Here is a 19,485-nt window from a genome sequence, read left to right on the forward strand (position 1 = left end):
TAGTCTCTCAATTTCCCAGGACTCACTTACCGTTGTAAAGGTCTACATAATATGGCTAGTTTAATAACGTAACTAGCAATTAATGGGTCATCAATAAAAACGTTTTATTAGTAAAGTAGAGCCGAGCCATTTGGAAGGCTAGCTTTCTCTCTGTCAAGCCAGTTAATTGCCCCGTGAATACTTTTTATGACAGGGGATGGAAGGAGCATGTAGGTTTGACATCTACCTAGAAGTCGGGGGTTTAAGCAGTGTCTCCCAAGTGATGGAGATAAAGGATAACAAAGGTGAGAGAACGAGCTAAGGCTACTCATGATGTGCACCTGGGAAGAAGGCGGTTTCACTTCCCGCGCAGCCGTGCCCGGGGCGGGGGACGCGGTTGTCACCACAGCCCCTGGGATGACAGGACCGGGCGAGTCAACGGGGATGCGGGGACTCAGCAGGGCTGTACCTGGGCGTGCTCCGGGCTCCCGGTTTTCCGGCGGCGGCTCCCGGCTGCAGCTTCGTCCTCCGTGTCCTCGGCAGGCTGGAGCTCGGCCGGGGTCGGGGAGGCACCGAGGCTCTCCAGGTTGCCGCGGTTCCTTTTGCGGACAGACACCCGCCGGCGGATGCGGGGACAGCCGTCCTCCATGACAACGGCCCAGAGTCCCTGCGACAGCCGCCCTGGGTGCAGCCCGGAGCCGGTAGCGCCGTTCTGGAGCCAGCAGGTGACCCAGCATCAGCTCTCCATCCCTCTGCAGCGCAGCCCCGGGTCACGTGACTTCCGGCCCGGGGAGCGCGGGAAGGCAAAGGTGCTGTGTATCGAAACCCCGGCCGCGTTCGCGCCGGAACCTTTGCGTCGAATCCCGGACAGACAGGGGAAGAGCACCGGAAAGGACCTGTCGGGGCGCTTAGGGAAACGGAAAGGAAGAGGAAGGGCGGAGGACCATGGCCGCTCTGGTTGCTCTGTGCAGTGGCATAGGGAGGAAGAATTTGACAACCGTGGCTGGCTGCTTCACGGATCGCGGAACTCACGCAGGTAAAACGTCCGGCATAGCATTATAGCCGCTGATTGTCGGTGGAGTCCTCGCCGTTAGCAAAATGACTATTTCTATAGGACTAGGTTTGAGATAAGTGGGAGGCTCGAGTCGCCCTAGACTGGTTTCCTAGAGCTGAAGAGGACTTTGAGGTGTAGTCAACCACTTCCCCCCGTTATTTATTCACTTTACAAAAACCTATCGCCCCGACTCCTCAATAAGACTTTCTGGACACTTGTTGGCTGTGGTTCTCTTGCATCTGTTTCCACCCGCTGCTTGGACGAAGCCTCTCAGGAAACAGTTATGCTATCTAGGCTCCTGTTTCCAAGGTGTAGTCAACTCTTTTTTGTTGTTGTTGTTTGTTTTATGCTTCTTTGTCAATGTCTTGAATCTTTTTATTTCTCCTTTGGAATGACAGTACCATTCTGTTGTTTCTGTACATATTTGCATTTCAATCCGTAACTGTAGAAAGGAGAAAGAATTTATAGGAGAGGAAATATATAAGTCCTTTATCCAAAGCCTTTGGAATCGCTCATTTTGAGTCCTGTTATGTCCCAAATCTAACAGGATGCTAACTAATCATTGAAAAGAATGTTTAATATTGTGCCTTTTGATTATCTAGCATCTTTAAAAACGTAAATCTTGGTTAGATATTCAGCGAATGAAAACAATTGTGTTGTTGCCATTTTCTTTTTAGTTTCTGTGCTGTGGAGAAGAAGTTTTTCACAGTATGAACAGGTAACCAGCAGTGAGGACCTGGTAAGATTTCTTTTTCTTTTTTAAAGAAGACATTATTTTATTATTTGTGTGTATGTGGGGGAGGGGAGCTGTGGAAGCCAGAGAGGGCATTGGATTCTCCTGGAGCTGGAACGAGGTGGTCGTGAGCCACTGAGTGTGGGTGCTGGAATACAAACCCTGTACTTAGTAATATTAGGGAGTACTTTTAACCACTGACACCTATCCAGCCCCAGGCTCCCCTCCCCCCATATTACTAATTCATTTACAAATTCAGCCTAATTTTTAATATTTGGAATTCAATTATAGGACAAAATAATGGTTATCTTTTTTTGACTATAGTCACTTGTGTTTTGTAGAGAATTCCTCGATTCAGTCTGTAATGTATTCTTCTTCATAGATATTAAATATAAGGATACATGATTTGAGAATATCTAAATATAGCTTCGGTGGGTAGGATAATTGTAGGTAATAAAAATCTGACAGGCTACCTTGATAAAAGATCCAAATTCAAGTTTTACAGTAAGACATTCAACTAGTTGCTTTTTAACTATAGGTGTATTTTTTTGGGTTTCAAGTGTGAACAGGGATGTGGGAGCCTAATCACAGCACACGAGAACTTAGCTGGAGCTGAGAAGGAATACAGCTTATATTCAAGGCAAGCTAGCTATGGTGGTATACATGTACTGTGACAGCACTTAGGAAGCTCTGAGGCAAGAGGAGCTTGTGAGTTGGATACATCCTGGACTACAACAACAACAAAAACAATCACTGTTTTGTCTTTTGGCTAAAATCAAGTGTAAAAACTATAGTCTTAAAAGACTATGTTAGATACCAAAGCAGTTGTCTAAACACATGTGGCTCCACCTTAGTCATCTAATTCATGCATCACACTTTAAAATAAAGGAAATTTACATTTCCTTTTTTAGGTCATGTGACTAATGCAAATTCTGTTTCTTTCCCACAGAAAAATGTGGTCACCCAGTCATACTCCTTTATCACAATTAAGGAAAACTATAGATTTCAAAGCCATTTCTAAATTAAGACCCTGTGCCAGAATGTGTTGGTACAACTTGTAATTAAATCATTTGGGAGGCCGACGTAGAAGGATGGGATGTTTGAGATTACCATGTGCTACATGGAGAGTTGTAGGACAGCTGAGCTACATAGTGAGACCCTATTTCAAGAAACACAAGAAAGAAACACACACACACACACTCACTCAATAAAACAGAAAACAGGGACATAGAAAAGGGATTGTGGTGAGAAAAGAGATGGAAAGGGCAGGGGGACAAAAGAGGTTAATGGAATATATATGTTGAGTTAGTTCAAAAGCAGAAGGGGTATTATTGGGAATGAAGAAGGAAACCAGCAAGAGAGAGAGAGAGAGAGAGAGAAAGGCAGGGTGGTTGAGAGCAGTAGAGAGTAAATAAGAACAAAGCATAATTACACACACACACAGAGGCCCACACATGCAGGCACACGTGCACATACACACATATGTACACATACACATAATCTCACACAATGAATCCTGTTCGTATGCTCACCAAAACTTTAAATGTCACTATATTGGTGACTACTGTTCTCATAGTTAGAGGGAGGCACTGTGTCAGGAACAGTAAGGTGAGAAAATGCACAAGGGCCCGCACAGACTCTCATAACACCCTAGAAGGTGATGGTAACAAACCTTTTATTGCACTAAACCATGGAACATTGTCTATTTATAAAGTGAAATGGTGAAAAACACCTGGCAGAAAATTTGTGTATGGATAAATGACTTAGCACATGTATACTTTTAATAAATTAATCTAAAAGAAAATGAATGATAAAATTATGTTTATACCAAGCAATTGTTTTGAAATAAAATTTTAAATTAATTAATTTTAAATTGAACTAAGGTTCTTTGATTATATGCAATTGAAACGCAGCATTTGAGCAAGAACTCTTTTATCAACTGACTTATCTTGGAAGTCCTTTTCTGCTTCAAGGCAGAATATTTAATGTGGCAGTCTCTCTTTAGCCAGATTAACACAAAATAAAGAACTTGTATTAAAAAAAAAAAAAAAGTATAGCTGTAGCTATAGCTTTAACTTTTCTGATTAAGTCTTAACACAGTTCATCCTGAGACTGTCCTTTTATCCTAGCCAATCCCAATGGAGAACCCCTACAAGGAGCCTCTTAAGAAGTGCGTCTTGTGTGAGAAACGTGTAGATTACAAGAATGTGCAGGTGAGCACTGGTGACACTTGACTAGGAGTCTGCTCAGAGGACTGTCGTCATGTCAGCAGGTTTTATGTAGAATGGATTCAGCAACTTCAAGGTGTCAAATCTTGTTCTACCTTCCTATGTTAGCTCTTCAGTGTGAGCCCTACTCCCCTCATCTCACTAGTATTTGGATTAGCATTTCTCCTTTTGCTCTGTTTCTGCCCAGAAGCTCACTGCACATGACAGACATGTGTGTTTTGGGAAAAGCTCCTCTTGGGAAGTTGACCTTTGCAGCTCACTACCATATACCATTCCTTTAAGTACTATTTCTCCATAAGCTTTCAGCAAATTAGAAACAGCAAGTTTAGCTGGGCAATGGCAGTGCACTCCTTTAATCCCAGCACTAGAGAAGCAGAAGGAGGCAGATCTTTGAGTTCGAGGCCAGCCTGGTCTACATAGTGAGTTCCAGGACAGTCAGGGTTACTCAGAGAAACCTCATCTCAAACAAAACAAAATAAAGTAATAAATTTAGGGAAAGTGAATGATATGATATTACAGTTAAGTGTTTTCACAGTAGTGTAAGATGACAGCCACTTTTGAAGGAGAAAATGCAACAAATTATAAAAAATACAGTGCAGCAATAATTGTGGGTAGAGCCATAGTACCTAGGTAGAGCCTAGTACCTAGAAAGTGTTATTAAAGGGTTCTATAAAAGTAAGTTAGAGTAAATGCCCTAATCTGTGTCTGGTAGCCTGCCATGACAGGGGAAATGTCCTACTAACTGGCTGTAATCTGCAGTATTTTAGATGCCTGCCTTTTAGGGAAGTCAGTAGCCACAGCACAGAACAGACAGGCTGATTCATGACACTTGATCATGTGTAGTTTTTGATACACTAGATGTTAACCTTTTAAAAGATGGCTTGTTGCTACAAAGTATTTTATTTTATTAACTTTGTCTGAAACATACTAAATGTTTACATAACTTGAAGGTAGTTTATTTAGAAAATGTACATTTATTCATTTAGAGTTGAATAACAGATATACTAATATTATTTTTCCCCTCTAAATATAATCCCAAACAGCTTTTGTCCCAGTTTATTTCTCCATTTACCGGATGCATTTATGGAAGGCACATAACAGGTACTTTTTTTTAATCATAGAAATTTAATTGTAAGCTGATTTGGTGGTGCACACTAATCCCATCACTCTGGAAACAGAGCCAGGTATTTCTCTCTGAGTCCAAGGCCAGCCTGGTCTACAGATTGAGTCCAGGACAGGACAGCCAGGGCTACACAGAGAAACCCTGTCTCGAAAATGAGAAGCAAAAAAAAAAAAAAAAAGAAAGAAAGAAAGAAATTTAAGTACAGATAAGAATCACATTGATTGCTTGTTATTTCGGGAGACTGGCAAGTCTTCAAATCATGCCAAGTGACTATTAAACCCGCTGCCACAGGGCCTGGTATGAGGTCCTTAGGGAATGCTGCAAGAGGCCATTGCCTTTACTCACAGGAACTACAGGGCGACAGCATATAGAAATCCAGGCATTAGGAACACTGTCTTGGGTCTAGCCAGTGGCCCAGAGGTAAAATGTATATGTTCTTCCCGAGGATTAGAGCACCCTCACTTCCCAGCACATCTGGCTTCTGCAAGCATCTGTACTCAACTGAAAATAATAAAGCTAAATCCATTTTTAAATTACCACTCCTAGACTAAAACTTAGTGCCAGCAACTGATAGCTATATCCACACTGTCGTTTGGCTTTTTGTTTGTTTTGGTTTTTGCCACATGGTTGTTCACTGGATAATCAGTTGCAATAACAGAGTCCAGTGTGTGAGAAACCAAAGAACCCATAAAAGATTTACTTTTCTGGCTCGTCACAGAAAAAACCTGGCATCTTCAACTTAGAAAACTGTTTTAAATGTAGAAATAACATTCTCTGACGTGTAAAAGCACCTCATTTATTTTCACAGGTCTTTGTGGAAAGAAACAGAGGGAAATAACTAAAGCCATTAAGAGAGCTCAGAAAATGGGTAAGCATTCCCTGCACAGCTGAGTTGAACTAATTTAAGATTTTGCTCATTGTCTTTGCCAAGAACTTTAATTATCTCTTTACAGGGTTTATGCCAGTTACATACAAGGATCCTGCATATCTCAAAGACCCTAGAGTTTGTAACATCAGATACCGAGAATAAATTTTATATTTGTAAAGTTCCTGCCAATAAACCTCTAAGTGGTTGTCAGCAGACTCCAGCTAATTTGAGTGGAAATGTCTTTCAGTGGATTAGGAACAATCGGTCTTCTCCACACCAGTGAGTGTTCTTTAGACACCGCGCTTCTGATGGTAATGTGATATTGTACATTTCGGTGATAGTGGTTCCTCGTGGTTGTCACAACTTACTTATAGATTATGGAAGAAGAGGGCTTCTCTTAGAATTCCAGCCCAGCCCTTACAGCGATGTAAGATTCTGTCCTTACAGCAGGATGGTTTTGGGGGATGGTTTTAGGGGATGGTTTTGGGGGATGGTTTTAGGGGGATGGTGCTAGAAAGGCAGAGTGCTTGTTTGAATCCCATGTGAATGGCTGTGGCAGTGAATTCACTTGGAGGCATTTTGGTGGTGTTTTTTTTTGTGCTCATGTGCACAGGAGTTTATGAAGGCCAGAGATTGATATCAGGTGTCTTCCGTAATATGTCTCTACCGATTATAAAGTTCACTTAGGCTAGACCAGATGATTAACAAGTCCCGGGCAGCCTCTTACCTCTGCATTGTCAGTGCTGGGACTCCATGTGAACACCACTAAGCCCAGGTTAATATAGAACAAAACTGCGTGTGCTTTATGTTTCTCTGTGTATGCATGCACATGTATGTATGTGTGAGTGTGCACATGTGCATGCTCTGGAGGGCATGAGAGGACAATGGGTCCCCAGAGCTGGAGTTACAGTCCTCAGGAAGTGCTTCAAGCACTGCTGGGTTCTCTCTTCAGTAAGAATCTTAAAAACGTAAATCTTAAAATCTATAAAAATAAGATATTACAAACTAAATTTTTCACTACATTTATTTATGGGGGTTTCATGTATATGCCATGGTCAATGCATGAAGTCAGGAGAGGTTGTGAGAGTTGGTTCTTTCCTTCACTGTGGGAGTTTCAAAAATCCAACTCAGGAGATGCCCGTGCCAGCTGAACCAAGTCTGAGGCCCGCCCGGGTTTACGAACATCTGTGCTTCTTTCCAGGTTGTGAAAAAGGCTAGTTTCTCTTTTCCCAACTTGAAGAATATTCTAGTTGAAAAGAATGTATCTATGTAAGTCTTTCCCTAACAATTTGGGGGTGGGAGGAGCTGAAAGGTTTGTGGCTTTGAAATAAAATCATCTTAGCTGGCACACACCTTTAATCTCAGCACAGGAGGCAGAGGGAGGTAGATATTTGTGAGATTTAGAACACCCAGAGCTACACAGAGACCCTATCCCAATGCACCCCTCAACCCACAAAACAAACAAACAAACAAACAAAAAAATCCCAAGCCAAACAAAATCAAAAACATTTGGACTGGAACTCAGTGGTAGAGAAGTTGCCTGCCATTCACAGTTCCCACACCACAAGTTTATATATGTAATTATAGCTATGCATCTACATATGTACACATTTACAAAGCATTTACAATGCGAGATAAGAATTTTTAAGGTACTGTATAAAATATTAACTTACCTATATATTATAAGCAGTTGAACAGTAAAAATATCCATGTATTACAAACAGGTGAATAAAGTAAAAACATAAATTTTATGTGTATTAATCCAGAGGGGAAAGAGTAAAAATAAAACAAGTTTCTTACTCAGTCTAGTAAGAAACGTCGTCTAAAAAGAATTAAAATGTGGGAGAGCGAGGATAGTCAGCATCACCTTCTGGGCTCCCCATCTCTATGTCTATATCTAGGCTGCTTGAGGAAGCCTTGTCTTGGTGCCTGCTGCGGGATGCTGCCACAGAAGGTCTGCTTTCTGTCTCCAGCAGCCGTGGTCTCTTCACAGGCCCCTGGTCATGTGTGTCTAGAGCCTTCCGTTTACGTAGCTGGGCTGTGGGCACTGGACTAGCTTCAGGGCTGTACACATACTCTACCATTAAGGTCAGCTGATCCACTACATCAACATGGTGGTTAACATTACACCCACTGGGAGAAATGTGTCTATTTTTCAAAGAAATAACGCAAGAATGAAGAACTTCAGACTCTGGAAAAAATGTTCGCAAAGCTTGACAAAGAAGGATGTTCTCCTGGGGGTTTCTCTGGACATTCTTCTCTCCTAGAGACAATAAAAAAGAGCTTAACACATGTTTGCTTCACAGTCCTTTATAATTAGCTGTTCAGTCAAGTAAACACAATTCCAACAGACAGATTATTAGAATAAGAATGACGTAACATCAAATCTCTATTTATGTGCCATACTATTGTATGAGAAAGTCAGTCTTTCATTTTTTTGTTTTTGTTTTTTTTATCAAACACAGAGCACAGTGTAGTGACCACTCACAATCCCAGTCCATCAGGACAGCAGCCCGAGCACAGTGAGGAGTCTGAGTTCACCTGCTGCTTACCTGCTCCTGTAGCCTGTGCTTGCTGCTTTTTTCTAACTTCTTTTAATTGGTTTACATCCATCAATAGTTTCTCTACTTCTCGTTCACTTTGTTCAACTTTTTGGCATATACTCTACAAAAACAATAAGGGCACAGATAAAAAAGTTCCAAGTCTTGTACTAATAGGAATCTAGGCCCACAGTGAAAGTTCTCAGTGGTACAGAATGCAAAGTAACATTAATCTTTCGTTTAAACCTTATTTTCATTTGGATGTAATTTTGGAGGACCTTGGTAACAAGTTTATGTTGCTTTGTAGGCAATGACATGCTTTTTGGATGTGTTAACTTTACATTTATTTTTGGACTTATATACCAGATATTTTTTTGATTATAGAAATGAGGTAAAATTCATTTTGAAATAAATATATACATTGGGCTGAGGACAGAGCTCAGTGACACAGCACTATCACTAGCATGTGTGCGGCCTGGGTTCAAGTCCCAGCGTGTACACCCCAAAACAACACTGAGGTTTAGGATGTAGAGGCAGGATTAGTAGCTAAAGGTTATCCTTATCTACAGGGGAGATCAAGGCCAACCTGAGCTACAGGAGAGGTTCATAACACACAGAACCAAAACAAAACCAAAAACCCACAGTAAGTAAGACAAAAGGTAACAGTGTTTTCCCTATAGGAAAAGCTCCATCTGAAAAGGAAACTGACGCTGTGGGTCTCAGTTTTAAAAGACTGAGTAATTCCATTTTGGAAATATACCTAATAAAGGTTATACAGGAGAATGACGTCTAAACCAAACATTATTAATTTCAATTATAGGTCAGAAGTTAAGTGTACCAGTTGCAGTGGATACTTTCTAGGCATTTGTCCAGTACTATTCAGATAATCAAGCCATAGAATCAGTGTCCATGTCCACTGGAAAGCATCTGAGGCTTAAGACGCTCGCTCTGGAAACGCAGTGACTGTGGGTGCTCAGAGCAATCCCTTTCTCAGGCATCCTCAGCATTATTTTCAGTTTCTGTATAATTTATTCATTAAGTAAAATACTCTGTGGGGCTAGAGATGGCACAGCAGTTAACAGGCCCTGAGTTAGGTTTCCAGCACTCACAGGGCAGCTCGCAACTGTGCTTCTAGATCCATGGGAACAAGTGCCTCTTCTGGCCTCAGACGGCACTGGACACACATTGCACACAAAGACACGAGGGCAAAAACACATACACATCAAAATAAATAAATCTTTAAAAAATAGTATGTAATGTTAGTAGGATACAGAAATGTAGTAACCATTTTTTTCTTACTAACAAGTATGGTTGCCACGAAAATAGACTTTTTAGATATCCAATTGAGATACTGACGTTCCCAGTTTGGATTCAGCATTTTTCAACTTACTAGGGAAAACCTTGTGCATCCCAGGCTGGCCTCCAACTTCCCATGCAGTCAAGGATGACCTTGAACTTCCGATCTTCCTGCCTTCACCTTCCCAGTGCTGGAAACCCAGGTGTACACCACCACTATGCTGATTTGGGATCAGAGCCCTGTGAGTGCTAGGCAAGTACTGCATCAACTGAGTTATGTCCCCAGCCCCAAGCACGGTGCAGCTCCCCAGGGGCTGCTCCTAGCAGTGACTGAGCACAAGGAGGACATTAGGACGTGTCCATGGAACAACTTTGGGGCACTCTGTTCAATTAAGGATTTAACTGTTTTCCTTTCCCTTAAGAAAGTATCTCAAGGGATGGTGAGATGACTTAGTGGTCAAGAGCACTGGCTGCTCTTCCAGAGGTCTGGAGTTCAATTCCCTGCAACCACATGGTGGCTTATGACGATCTATAAAAGAGCTCTAATGTCCTCTTCTGGCACACAGGTCACTCATACACAAATCAGAAAAGAAAGGAAAGGGAAAGGGAAAAAGGAAAGGAAAGGGTCTCAGTTGGGGTGCGTTTCTGTAATCCCTGTGCTTAGGTGAGAGCAGGATTAGGAATCAAGGTTATGCTCAGGTAAGTTTACAGCACAACTCTCCATCTCAGGTCAGATTCTTACAGTCCTCAATCCCATCCCGTTATTTTACACTGGCCCAATAGCTGTCCTGCAGTTAGGATTCGTGTTCTCTACAGTGAGCTACACTGAAATAGTAAGACAGACGATAATGCTGTAGTGATGGCTGTGCTTCTAAACATCTGCTTCCCTTTCATCTTAGAAAAAGACAGAGACTGGGCTTGGTGGCAAATGCCTTTAATCCCAGCATTTGGGGGGCAGGGCAGGAGAATCTCTATGATTCCAAGGTCAGCCCAGCCTACACAGCAAGTTCCTGGCCGGCCAGAGCTCCAGTGAGACCATTTTTCAAAAAAAGAAAGAGAAAATATAGCCATGATATTGAGAACAAAATTAAACTTGTACAGCCTTCTACCAGAGGTTGTGGTCTCTTTTATGGCAGTCAAAGGAGTACAATATATACCCTCAAATGTCAGCTTTTCTTTATTCGAGTGTCTATTGATTCTGTGTGCATTGTTGTTTTACCTTCTTTCTGTGTGAGGCGTCAGATCCCCTGGAACTGGAATTACAGATAGTTGTGAACTGCCATGTGGGTGCTGGGAATTAAATCTGGGTCCTCTGGAAGAGGAACCAGTGTTCTTTACTGCTGAGCCATTTCTCCAGCCCACAAATGTCAATGTGTCTATGAAGCAGCTCACAGCAGTCTATTGATGTGAGCTCTGAAGGGTCTCTGTGCTTCTGTTACCTCACCTTTAACTCTTCTTGTACAGCAGCATACATTTCATTTATCTTATGGACTTCCTTTAATGATCCATCTTCATTAAAGAACTGAGAACTGTAAGAAAATGATTTTCTTTAAGCAGGCAGTCTAAAAGGAAACACGGAGGTGAAAATATTCCAGTTATGTGAGTTCTTGTTTAACCTTTATCATCTGTGAGTCAGTCTTACCTGTGTGTCCTCACAGCTCTACTAAAGACAGTGGACGTACAGGAAGCAGATTCTGTTTTATAACCCAGTTGATCAGACATTCCCAGATTGGTAACCACCAATGGTACCCTATGAAAAAGCCTGAAACAAACAAACAAACAAACATTTAAAATAGAATTTAAAATAAAAGGACAACATCTGCCATCAGAGCAGGCCACTTTTCTAACAGCATTAAAATACTCCCCCACCTCATTTAGCAAGAGAATCATCCCAGATGAGTCAAATTAAAGCAGCTAACTCTTCGGTTTTTAATTTTTCTTGCTTTATGTATACAGATGTTTTGCCTGCATATATGTATGTCTGTGCACCACCAGTGCCCTCAAAGGCTAAAAGGAGTGTCACATGTCCCTGAAACTGGAGTTATAGATGGTTGTGAACTGTCAGATGTTTGCTGGGAATTGAACTGGGGCCTTCTGAAGAGCAGCCGATGTTCTTAACTGCTGGCTGACTCATCTCTAGCCCTGAAGCAACTAGCTTTTAAAAGATGTCACCCAGGAGGCAGAGGCAGGCAAAGTTTGAGGCTAACTTGTTCTACAGAGAAAACTCCAGTACAGCCAGAGCTGCACAGAGAAACCCTGTCTCGGAAAACAGTCATGATGTCTATAGCATAAAAGAGTTGTGTTAAGATAGTTTAAGGCTATTTCTCCTGTCACATATATATGGAAATCAAGGAAGTAAGGCTACCCCAGAGGCTGAGGAGAACTGAGCTGAAAGGCCATGACAAGCAACACAGGTGAGACCTTGAGCTTTGCAGCCCCTTTATTATCCTTTTTGTCTGTTTACAATGTTTTAGTGTCAGAGGACAGTATCACAAGTTGGTTCTTTTCTTCCAACGAAGGTTCTAGGGATGGACCTCAGGTCTTTAGGCTTGTGGGACAAAGCTTTTTATCACTGGTTTGTTTGGTTTTGTTTTTTTTTTTTTAATCCAACCTAATTTCAAGCTCTGTACAGCTGAGTAAAACCTTGGACTCAAAATCCTGCCTGCGCTAGCTCAAGCACAAGGATGGCAGGAATGAACCACTATACTTACTGAAACCCTTAAAGGAAGGGGGTAAGAAAGGAAAAGAAACTTTGCTGGAGATGAAGCTCAGTAGAGGGACTCCTGCCTGCCAGTGTGAATCCTGCACTGTGTCCTTAGCACACTAAAAGGCAGAACAAGTTCAGCATCCCTGGTCCAAAATCTTGAAATCTGAGGTAGGGTCTTATTATGTAACCTAAACTGACCTCAAACTCGAAATCCTCCTGCTTCCACTTCCTGGGATGGTTAAGTGTGCACCACCACACACAGCCTAAAATGTGAAACTGAACACTGTTACACAAAAAATTTCCTGAAAGGCCAACACAGGAAGATTGTGAGTTCAAAGCCAGACAGGCCCATCTATCGGTTCCATATCCAGCTCAGTTTACATGGTGAGGCCATGTCTCGAGGAAACACAGCAAAAACAAAGGCAGATGTCCCATCTGACTTCCATGTGCCAGGTCAGTACCGACGTATGTTCCAAGCTTTGTATGATAATCCATTATCTGTAATCCTAGCACTAGAGAGATCAGGTGGTAAGACCTCAAGTTCAAGGCCAGCCTAGGCTACACTGTCTCAAAAAAAGAAAAGTGCAATATTGTTAAAAAAATTAACTTCAGATTATATTTATAGGGTATATATGAATTTTTGTTTAGACTTGAGCCTGTTCCAATCCCAAGGTATTTTAGTGGGTATCTGCAAATATTCCAAAATCTGAATGAAGTGTGTGGTTCTGTCTAGTCCTACGAGTTCGAGGTAAGTGATATTTCAACTTTAAGGTATTATGTTGAGATTTATCTTATCCTCCATAAGCAATAAAATTAACATCAATTGGTAGTGCTCTTTTTACTTAATTCTTATAATCAAGGAGAATATAATTATACCCAAGGGAACTGCCTGGACTTACTGCAGTAAGCCATCAGGACTGTGATGAATCTGTCTACAGCAGCCCATACTCACATGAGCGCAATAACACTTAGGTTCCAGGACACAAGCCTCCAAGTCATTACCCCCTGGGCCCCATTTCCTTGCCCAACCTTTGTTTTCTCATCTATTATTAACATTAAGGCTTTCTTTCCATGATTATGACACCCAGTGCAACACTGTATGAAGACACTTGGAGCTACAAAGCACTGTGAAAATTCTACTTAAAATAGCCAGGACCAACCAACACTTACCCCCTTTGAGGTTTATATAAGGCGTGTTCCAGGCAGTGAGTGGAGCAGCTTTCTGTTGTTATACTTGGTGTTAACAACAGGAAAACCAGCTCAGGGCTTGAAAGATGTGTCTGTAAGTTTCTGTGGAGCAACTGCTCCCTAAATGTCATGATCTGATCCGAGTGACGACGGAATTTATACCAGCCCACCACAGTCTGAAGAGATACAGGAAAAAATTAATGGTCTTGAGGCAGTAGCTGCAGTATAACCAGTAGCTCCAGGACACTAGGGGCTGAAGCAACAAGACTGTAGTGTAGCCTGGGGACACAACAAAACTAAACAAATTTGTCAGGGCCTCTCTGTGTGACCTTGGCAGTCCGCAACTCAATCTGTAGACCAGGCTGGCTTCAAACTCAGAGAGATCCACCTATCTCTGCTTCTCAAGTGATGGGATTAAAGGCATCACCACTAAACTTGGCAAAACCTACCTGTCTTAAAATGGCTCTTCTAAGTGTTGGTAAAGCTTGGGTTATAATAAATCAAGAATATACTTAATACAAAAACCTTTCAAGTGATTTTAAAATCAATGTAAAGAGTTTAACATTTAACTAATCAAGTGTTTACATAGCATATGAATGTTTCCAGGGAGTGGCTCCCTAGTGTGTGAAATAATAGCATTGGTATCATTAGGGATTGCAAGGCAGCATGTGTGGTGGTGGTTGTTAAAACAGTATGAGCTGGGAGTGTAGCTCAGTTTGTAAAGTACTTATGTAACATTCATGAAGACCTGGTCCAACAAATTCATGAATAACATTAATAAACTTTTAACCTGAAAAATAATTCTCATTACTGAATAGTAATTATAACAACAACAACAAAAACCCACCATACATTTATTTGTACATTAAAGCCGAAAAATTAGAAATGGCTCTTATACCTGTAATCTCAGCTTTTGGAATTCAAAGGATAACAAGTTCAAAGATGAAGTGGGCTACATGGTGAGGTTATCTCAAAAACAAAACATTCATTTTGAAGGAAAAAATGCTCTCATAAATATACTTCCTAAATAATCAAATTAAGAGTACATTACCATAGTCAGCTATTGGATGGAACACAGGGCCCCCAATGGAGGAGCTAGAGAAAATACCCAAGGAGCTAAAGGGGTCTGCAACCCTATAGGTGGAACAACAATATGAACTAACCAGTACCCCCAGAGCTCTTGACTCTAGCTGCATATGTATCAAAAGATGGCCTACTCGGCCATCTTTGGGAAGAGAGGCCCCTTGGCCTTGCAAACTTTATATGCCCCAGTACAGGGGAACGCCAGGGCCAAAAAGTGGGAGTGGGTGGGTAGGGGAGTAAGGGGGACTTTTAGGATAGCATTTGAAATGTAACTGAAGAAAATACCTAATTAAATAAAAAACAAACAAACAAAAAACCAAAACAAGAAAACAAACAAAAAAAATTATTAGAGTCTTGATTGCATCTATGGAAATATGCTAAAATAAAATATTAAACAAGGGGGGGGGAAGGGCTGGAGAGATGGCTCAGGAGTTAAGAGCACTGACTGCTCTTCCGAAGGTCCTGAGTTCAATTCCCAGCGACCACATGGTGGCTCACAGCCATCTGTAATGGGATCTGATGCCCTCTTCTGGTGTGTCTGAAGACAGCTACAGTGTACTTACATATAATAAATAAATCTTTAAAAAAAAAAAAGAGAACGTTACACTTGCTGTGTGCACATGTGACATGCACGTGTGTGGGTGTGTGCATGCGTGCGCTTGTGTATGTGCATGTGGAGATAAAGTGTGGTGAACAGAGGACACTGTGTGAGAGTCATTTCTCTCCCTCTCTCCATCCTGTTAGTCAAAGGATTAAGTTCAGGTCATCTGGCTTCAAAGCCAGAGCATTTGTCCACTAAGCTGTCTTGTTGGTTCCAAATAATAATTTTTTTTTTAAGTTCAACCATCGTCTTTTAAGATACTTTTACAAGTGCATGTGTGTATTTATGCATGTATGCAGGTATGTATGAGTGCTTTACCCTTGGGGAGGTCAGAGGACAGCAAACAGGGCTGTTTTCTCCCTCTACCCAATGGTTTCCACAGATTGAGCTCAGGTGTCAGGCCTTGTGCTGTAGTGCTAGAAAGGTGCACCCAGAGCCTTTACGAAGGCAAGGGGGCACCAGAGCCATGTCCACAGCCCTTTCCTTTCCTTTTTTTTTTTGGCTTGCAGGTGTCAGGATCTCACTGGGTTGCCTCAGAATAAATCCTTTTCTGTCTTGGCTTCCCTCAGACCTGGGATTACAAGTATACACCCACTATCTGAAAGAACTTACATTATTAAATCTACTTCCATTCTAAAGTCAGATGTGTGTTATCATTCCAAGTGACTGAAACTTTCCCTGAAATTTTCTTCTATTCTCAGACACATAAAATTTTAAAGACAAAAATGCATACCTCAAAAAAAGCCTAGATTGGGAATGGGATTCTGAATGTTCTGTAACTTTTATCTAACACCAAGTACATTTAGGAAGGTTTAAATGGAATTGCTGTATAGGCAACTGCAAAGCCTCGCTCTGTGACATATACCTGAACTCCCAGCTACTTAAATCCAGCAGTCTGAGACAATAAATAACAACAGCAACAACAATAATAAAATCCAGTGATGTGAAAATAACAGAAATGGATTCACTCCTAGAATAAATCAGACGGGAAAAGGCTGTGGTTAAGCCATAAGCCAGAGAGTCAGTGTACTACACAGTAGTCAAAGGAGCAGTGAGATGATATTTTTCCATTTTCTGTGTATGCTTTGCCTGCTTGTACATCTGTGTTCTATGTGCATGCATGTATCCAGGGGACAGAAGAAAGCATTGTATCCCCTGGGACTAGACTTCTATCTGGTTGTGAGCTGCCATGTGGGTGCTGGGAACCAAACCCAGGTCCTCTGGAAGAGCAGCTAGTGCCCTTAACCACTGAGCATTCTCTCTAGCCCCAGGATGGATACTTTTAATGAGTAGTTTTGCTTTCAGAGAAACACTGCCTGAATTTCTGGGAACAATAAGTCTTTTCTTACATGCTCTAATGAATGCCATTAATATTGCTTAAGAGTTCTGTAAAAGTACTGGTTTTTAGGATCACAAGATAGCACAAATAATACTAACAAAGAAAAGAAAATACCTTTCTGACATTTGAAAGAACCTTCTTCAGGGCTTGTTCGTTTACTTCACCTAAAGAATTATAAAAGCTATAAAAGTAAAAATTAAAAAGTTTCCAAGTAAGATAGAAATTTGAATAATTTTATTAGTACTTTTAATTTTAGTAACTCCTAACCCACATTATCCAACCAAAATTCGTGCCTACTTATCATATGAACTCCAACAATAATAGATAAAATTTAAAGATTAACACTTTAATAGTAGAAACATTATGTCCATAAGCAACAACAACAAAAAAGAAGAGAAAAACTTCCAGGTATGAGCTGTCTATCACATTTTTAAACTAAATCAGAACAATAAAGTATTCATTAATACAAGAATCAGACTGTTCATATAGGCAGTTCACAACTCAGTTCCCTTCCTGTAACTGATAACTTAGGATAGGATATACAATGTATAATAAAGAACAGTGACGAAAGGACAACGATCCACTGCTAATACCAAAGCTATATGCTCAGGGTTTTGGGGGACACTGGGAAGGGGAGGATAAATCTGACTTAGTCCACTGGTTTTTGTAACTGGACTGTCTCAAATATAGAAAGAATAATTCTAAATGATTCTAAACCATTTCCTTGTAGCTTAGTCTTCTCTTCCTGTGAGAGACTCCAAGCAATAGTTCCTTCCCTGTGTGTGTATGTGTGCCCGCCCAGGCGCTTGTGCATGCGCGCGTGTTCATGGATGTGTGCACTTGTGTGTTCAGGTGTACACGCACAGAAAAGCCAGAGGCTGATGCTGCTTCCCTTCATCAGTCACCACCTTATTGCTTGACCATGCGTCTCACTGAACCTGGGCCAAACTTGGGTCTTCACTCCTGAGCGGCAGGGAGTTAACAGTGGAGCCGCCTCCTCAGTCCTAGTCCTTCTCTTTGACATTGAGGAGGTAATATTCCTTTTTATAATGCTGAAATAGTAAACAAAGCCCTATATAATTTTATAGGGTTTCTTTTTTCCTTGACATCCTTAAGTATATACTAGAGACATTTATTTACATGGAACTGACCAATATCCTATTTGGTAACATGTTTAAGCTGAGCTTGGTACAGGCCTATAAATCCATCTACTAAACAGGTTAAGGGAAGAAGATTTCAAGTTCAAGGCCTGCCTAAGCTACAAGAGTGCGTTTAAGGCCAGCCAATAACTTAGTCACACAATGTTTCAAACAAACAGACAAACCTGGGATTACAGCTCAGCAGTGTAGTGCTTACCTAGCATAAGTAAAGACCTTGGGTCAATCTTGGTACCACAAGAAAAAAATAACTCCATTAAAAATATTTTAATGGGAGCTGGTGAGATGGCTCAGTGGTTAAGAGCACCGACTGCTCTTCCGAAGGTCCTGAGTTCAAATCCCAGCAACCACATGGTGGCTCACAACCATCCGTAACAAGATCTGACGCCCTCTTCTGGAGTGTCTGAAGACAGCTACAGTGTACTCACATATAATAAAATAAAATAAATAATAAAAATCTTTAAAAAAAATATTTTAATGGGCTAAGGGGTAACTGGGTTTGTTGAAAGACAACTGCTATGGCATTTGTGACTTGGATAAAGACTGAAATTGTGACAATTCCAGAAACCAATGCCCAGTTCCTAAGTTCAATCCCCAGAGAAAGAGAAGGGAACAGAGAAAAAGGAGAGAGAGGAGACAAAATAAATAACAACAATAATAAATGTTACTGCTGTATTTCTCTAGCACGGTCCATTTCTAAGCATCTCAACCTGGTGTCTAAGGTAGTGAGAACTTGGGATATGTAAGCGTAGGCTAATAGTATACACACACATGAGAACTCTGATCTTATGTCAAGCTTCTGCAGAGTTTTATACGGAAACATAATAATCCAGGTATGGTGACAAATGCCTATAACCTGACACAGAAGACTCTGGAGGTTAGGACAGCCTGGGCTACAGTCAGAGCCCTGTTGTCTCCTCACTCCCCAAAGGATACACTGTAAAGAATCCATACTTAAAGGCCAGGCATAGTGGCATAAGCTTTTAATCCCAGCACTCAGGGGGCAGAGGCAGGTGGATCTCTGTGAGTTCAAGGCCAGCCTGGTCTAAAAAGCAAGTCCCAGGACAGCAAGGGCTACATAGAGAAACCCTGTCTTGGAAAATCAAAAGCAAAAACAACAACAACAACAACAAAAAACAAAGTATGTTTTAGGTTTCAATGACCTGTTTTCAAGAAACTTGTAGACTTCTGAAATGAGGAAATCAGTGTATTTGCTGACACTACTAAACTAGCCCAGACACTACTAAACTAGCCTGTTTCTTAATGTAGTTGCCTGGAAACACAGGTTCTCTTAATCCTTTGCTGGTCCAGAAGGCCCTTCAAGAAGTCTTTTCTAGGAGGTTCCACTAAGAACTCCGCATTCAATGACTAGATCTGCACGTCCAGTGTGTAAGAAGGACTGTAAGCAGACTGCCTCCTCCTGCTTTATCAGTCTGAGAACACCCCAGGCTGTCTTGTCATACTTTCTTCCCCACAGATCTCTCTTTACCATGTATGCCTTTGTAACTCCCACCGTCTTAGACATGTATACACTGTGTGAGAGTGTACGACAGTCATTATTTTTCTTTTTTTTTTTTTTTTTTTTTTTT

At 41.3% G+C, this 19,485-nt stretch overlaps 3 protein-coding genes across 7 annotated transcripts in view; 1 reads left to right on the plus strand and 2 right to left on the minus strand.

Annotated features, from left to right (window-relative positions):
- The window catches only part of Helq (helicase, POLQ like), a 39,245-nt gene extending 38,430 nt beyond the window's left edge, over positions 1-815 (minus strand). For all 5 annotated transcript variants that reach the window (XR_003836710.1, XM_021163368.2, XM_029477505.1 and 2 more), the window contains exon 1: positions 449-815. Coding sequence is in view for 4 of the 5 variants with exons in the window: in XM_021163368.2 (XP_021019027.1) it covers positions 449-628 (180 nt within the window). In the remaining variant the exon portion in view is untranslated. The remainder of the gene's footprint in view (positions 1-448) is intronic.
- Positions 816-877: 62 nt separating this feature from the next.
- On the plus strand, positions 878-6,205 carry Mrps18c (mitochondrial ribosomal protein S18C). Its single transcript, XM_021162692.2, has 6 exons — positions 878-1,015; positions 1,711-1,772; positions 3,896-3,979; positions 5,038-5,095; positions 5,926-5,985; positions 6,071-6,205. Exons 1-6 carry the CDS (start codon positions 925-927, stop codon positions 6,145-6,147), a joined length of 432 nt encoding a protein of 143 aa, XP_021018351.1. The 5' UTR covers positions 878-924; the 3' UTR covers positions 6,148-6,205.
- Positions 6,206-6,280: 75 nt separating this feature from the next.
- Abraxas1 (abraxas 1, BRCA1 A complex subunit) overlaps positions 6,281-19,485 on the minus strand; it is a 16,815-nt gene continuing 3,610 nt past the window's right edge. The window contains exons 4-9 of the mRNA XM_021162693.2: positions 16,854-16,920; positions 13,699-13,892; positions 11,464-11,583; positions 11,266-11,350; positions 8,538-8,649; positions 6,281-8,248 (exon numbers count right to left, since the gene is read on the minus strand). Coding sequence (XP_021018352.2) covers positions 7,818-8,248; positions 8,538-8,649; positions 11,266-11,350; positions 11,464-11,583; positions 13,699-13,892; positions 16,854-16,920 — 1,009 coding nt within the window. The 3' untranslated portion in view covers positions 6,281-7,817. The remainder of the gene's footprint in view (positions 8,249-8,537; positions 8,650-11,265; positions 11,351-11,463; positions 11,584-13,698; positions 13,893-16,853; positions 16,921-19,485) is intronic.

Source organism: Mus caroli, chromosome 5, assembly GCF_900094665.2.
Source record: "Mus caroli chromosome 5, CAROLI_EIJ_v1.1, whole genome shotgun sequence".
NCBI classification, from domain to species: domain Eukaryota; kingdom Metazoa; phylum Chordata; class Mammalia; order Rodentia; family Muridae; genus Mus; species Mus caroli.

Bases quoted from the DNA above. Each gene is read 5' to 3' on its own strand.
- Mrps18c (XM_021162692.2), top strand. From the start codon at position 925: ATGGCCGCTCTGGTTGCTCTGTGCAGTGGCATAGGGAGGAAGAATTTG. The intron at 1,773-3,895 runs GTAAGATTTCTT...CTTTTATCCTAG, and splicing joins TAACCAGCAGTGAGGACCTG to CCAATCCCAATGGAGAACCC. The intron at 5,096-5,925 runs GTACTTTTTTTT...TTATTTTCACAG, and splicing joins TTATGGAAGGCACATAACAG to GTCTTTGTGGAAAGAAACAG.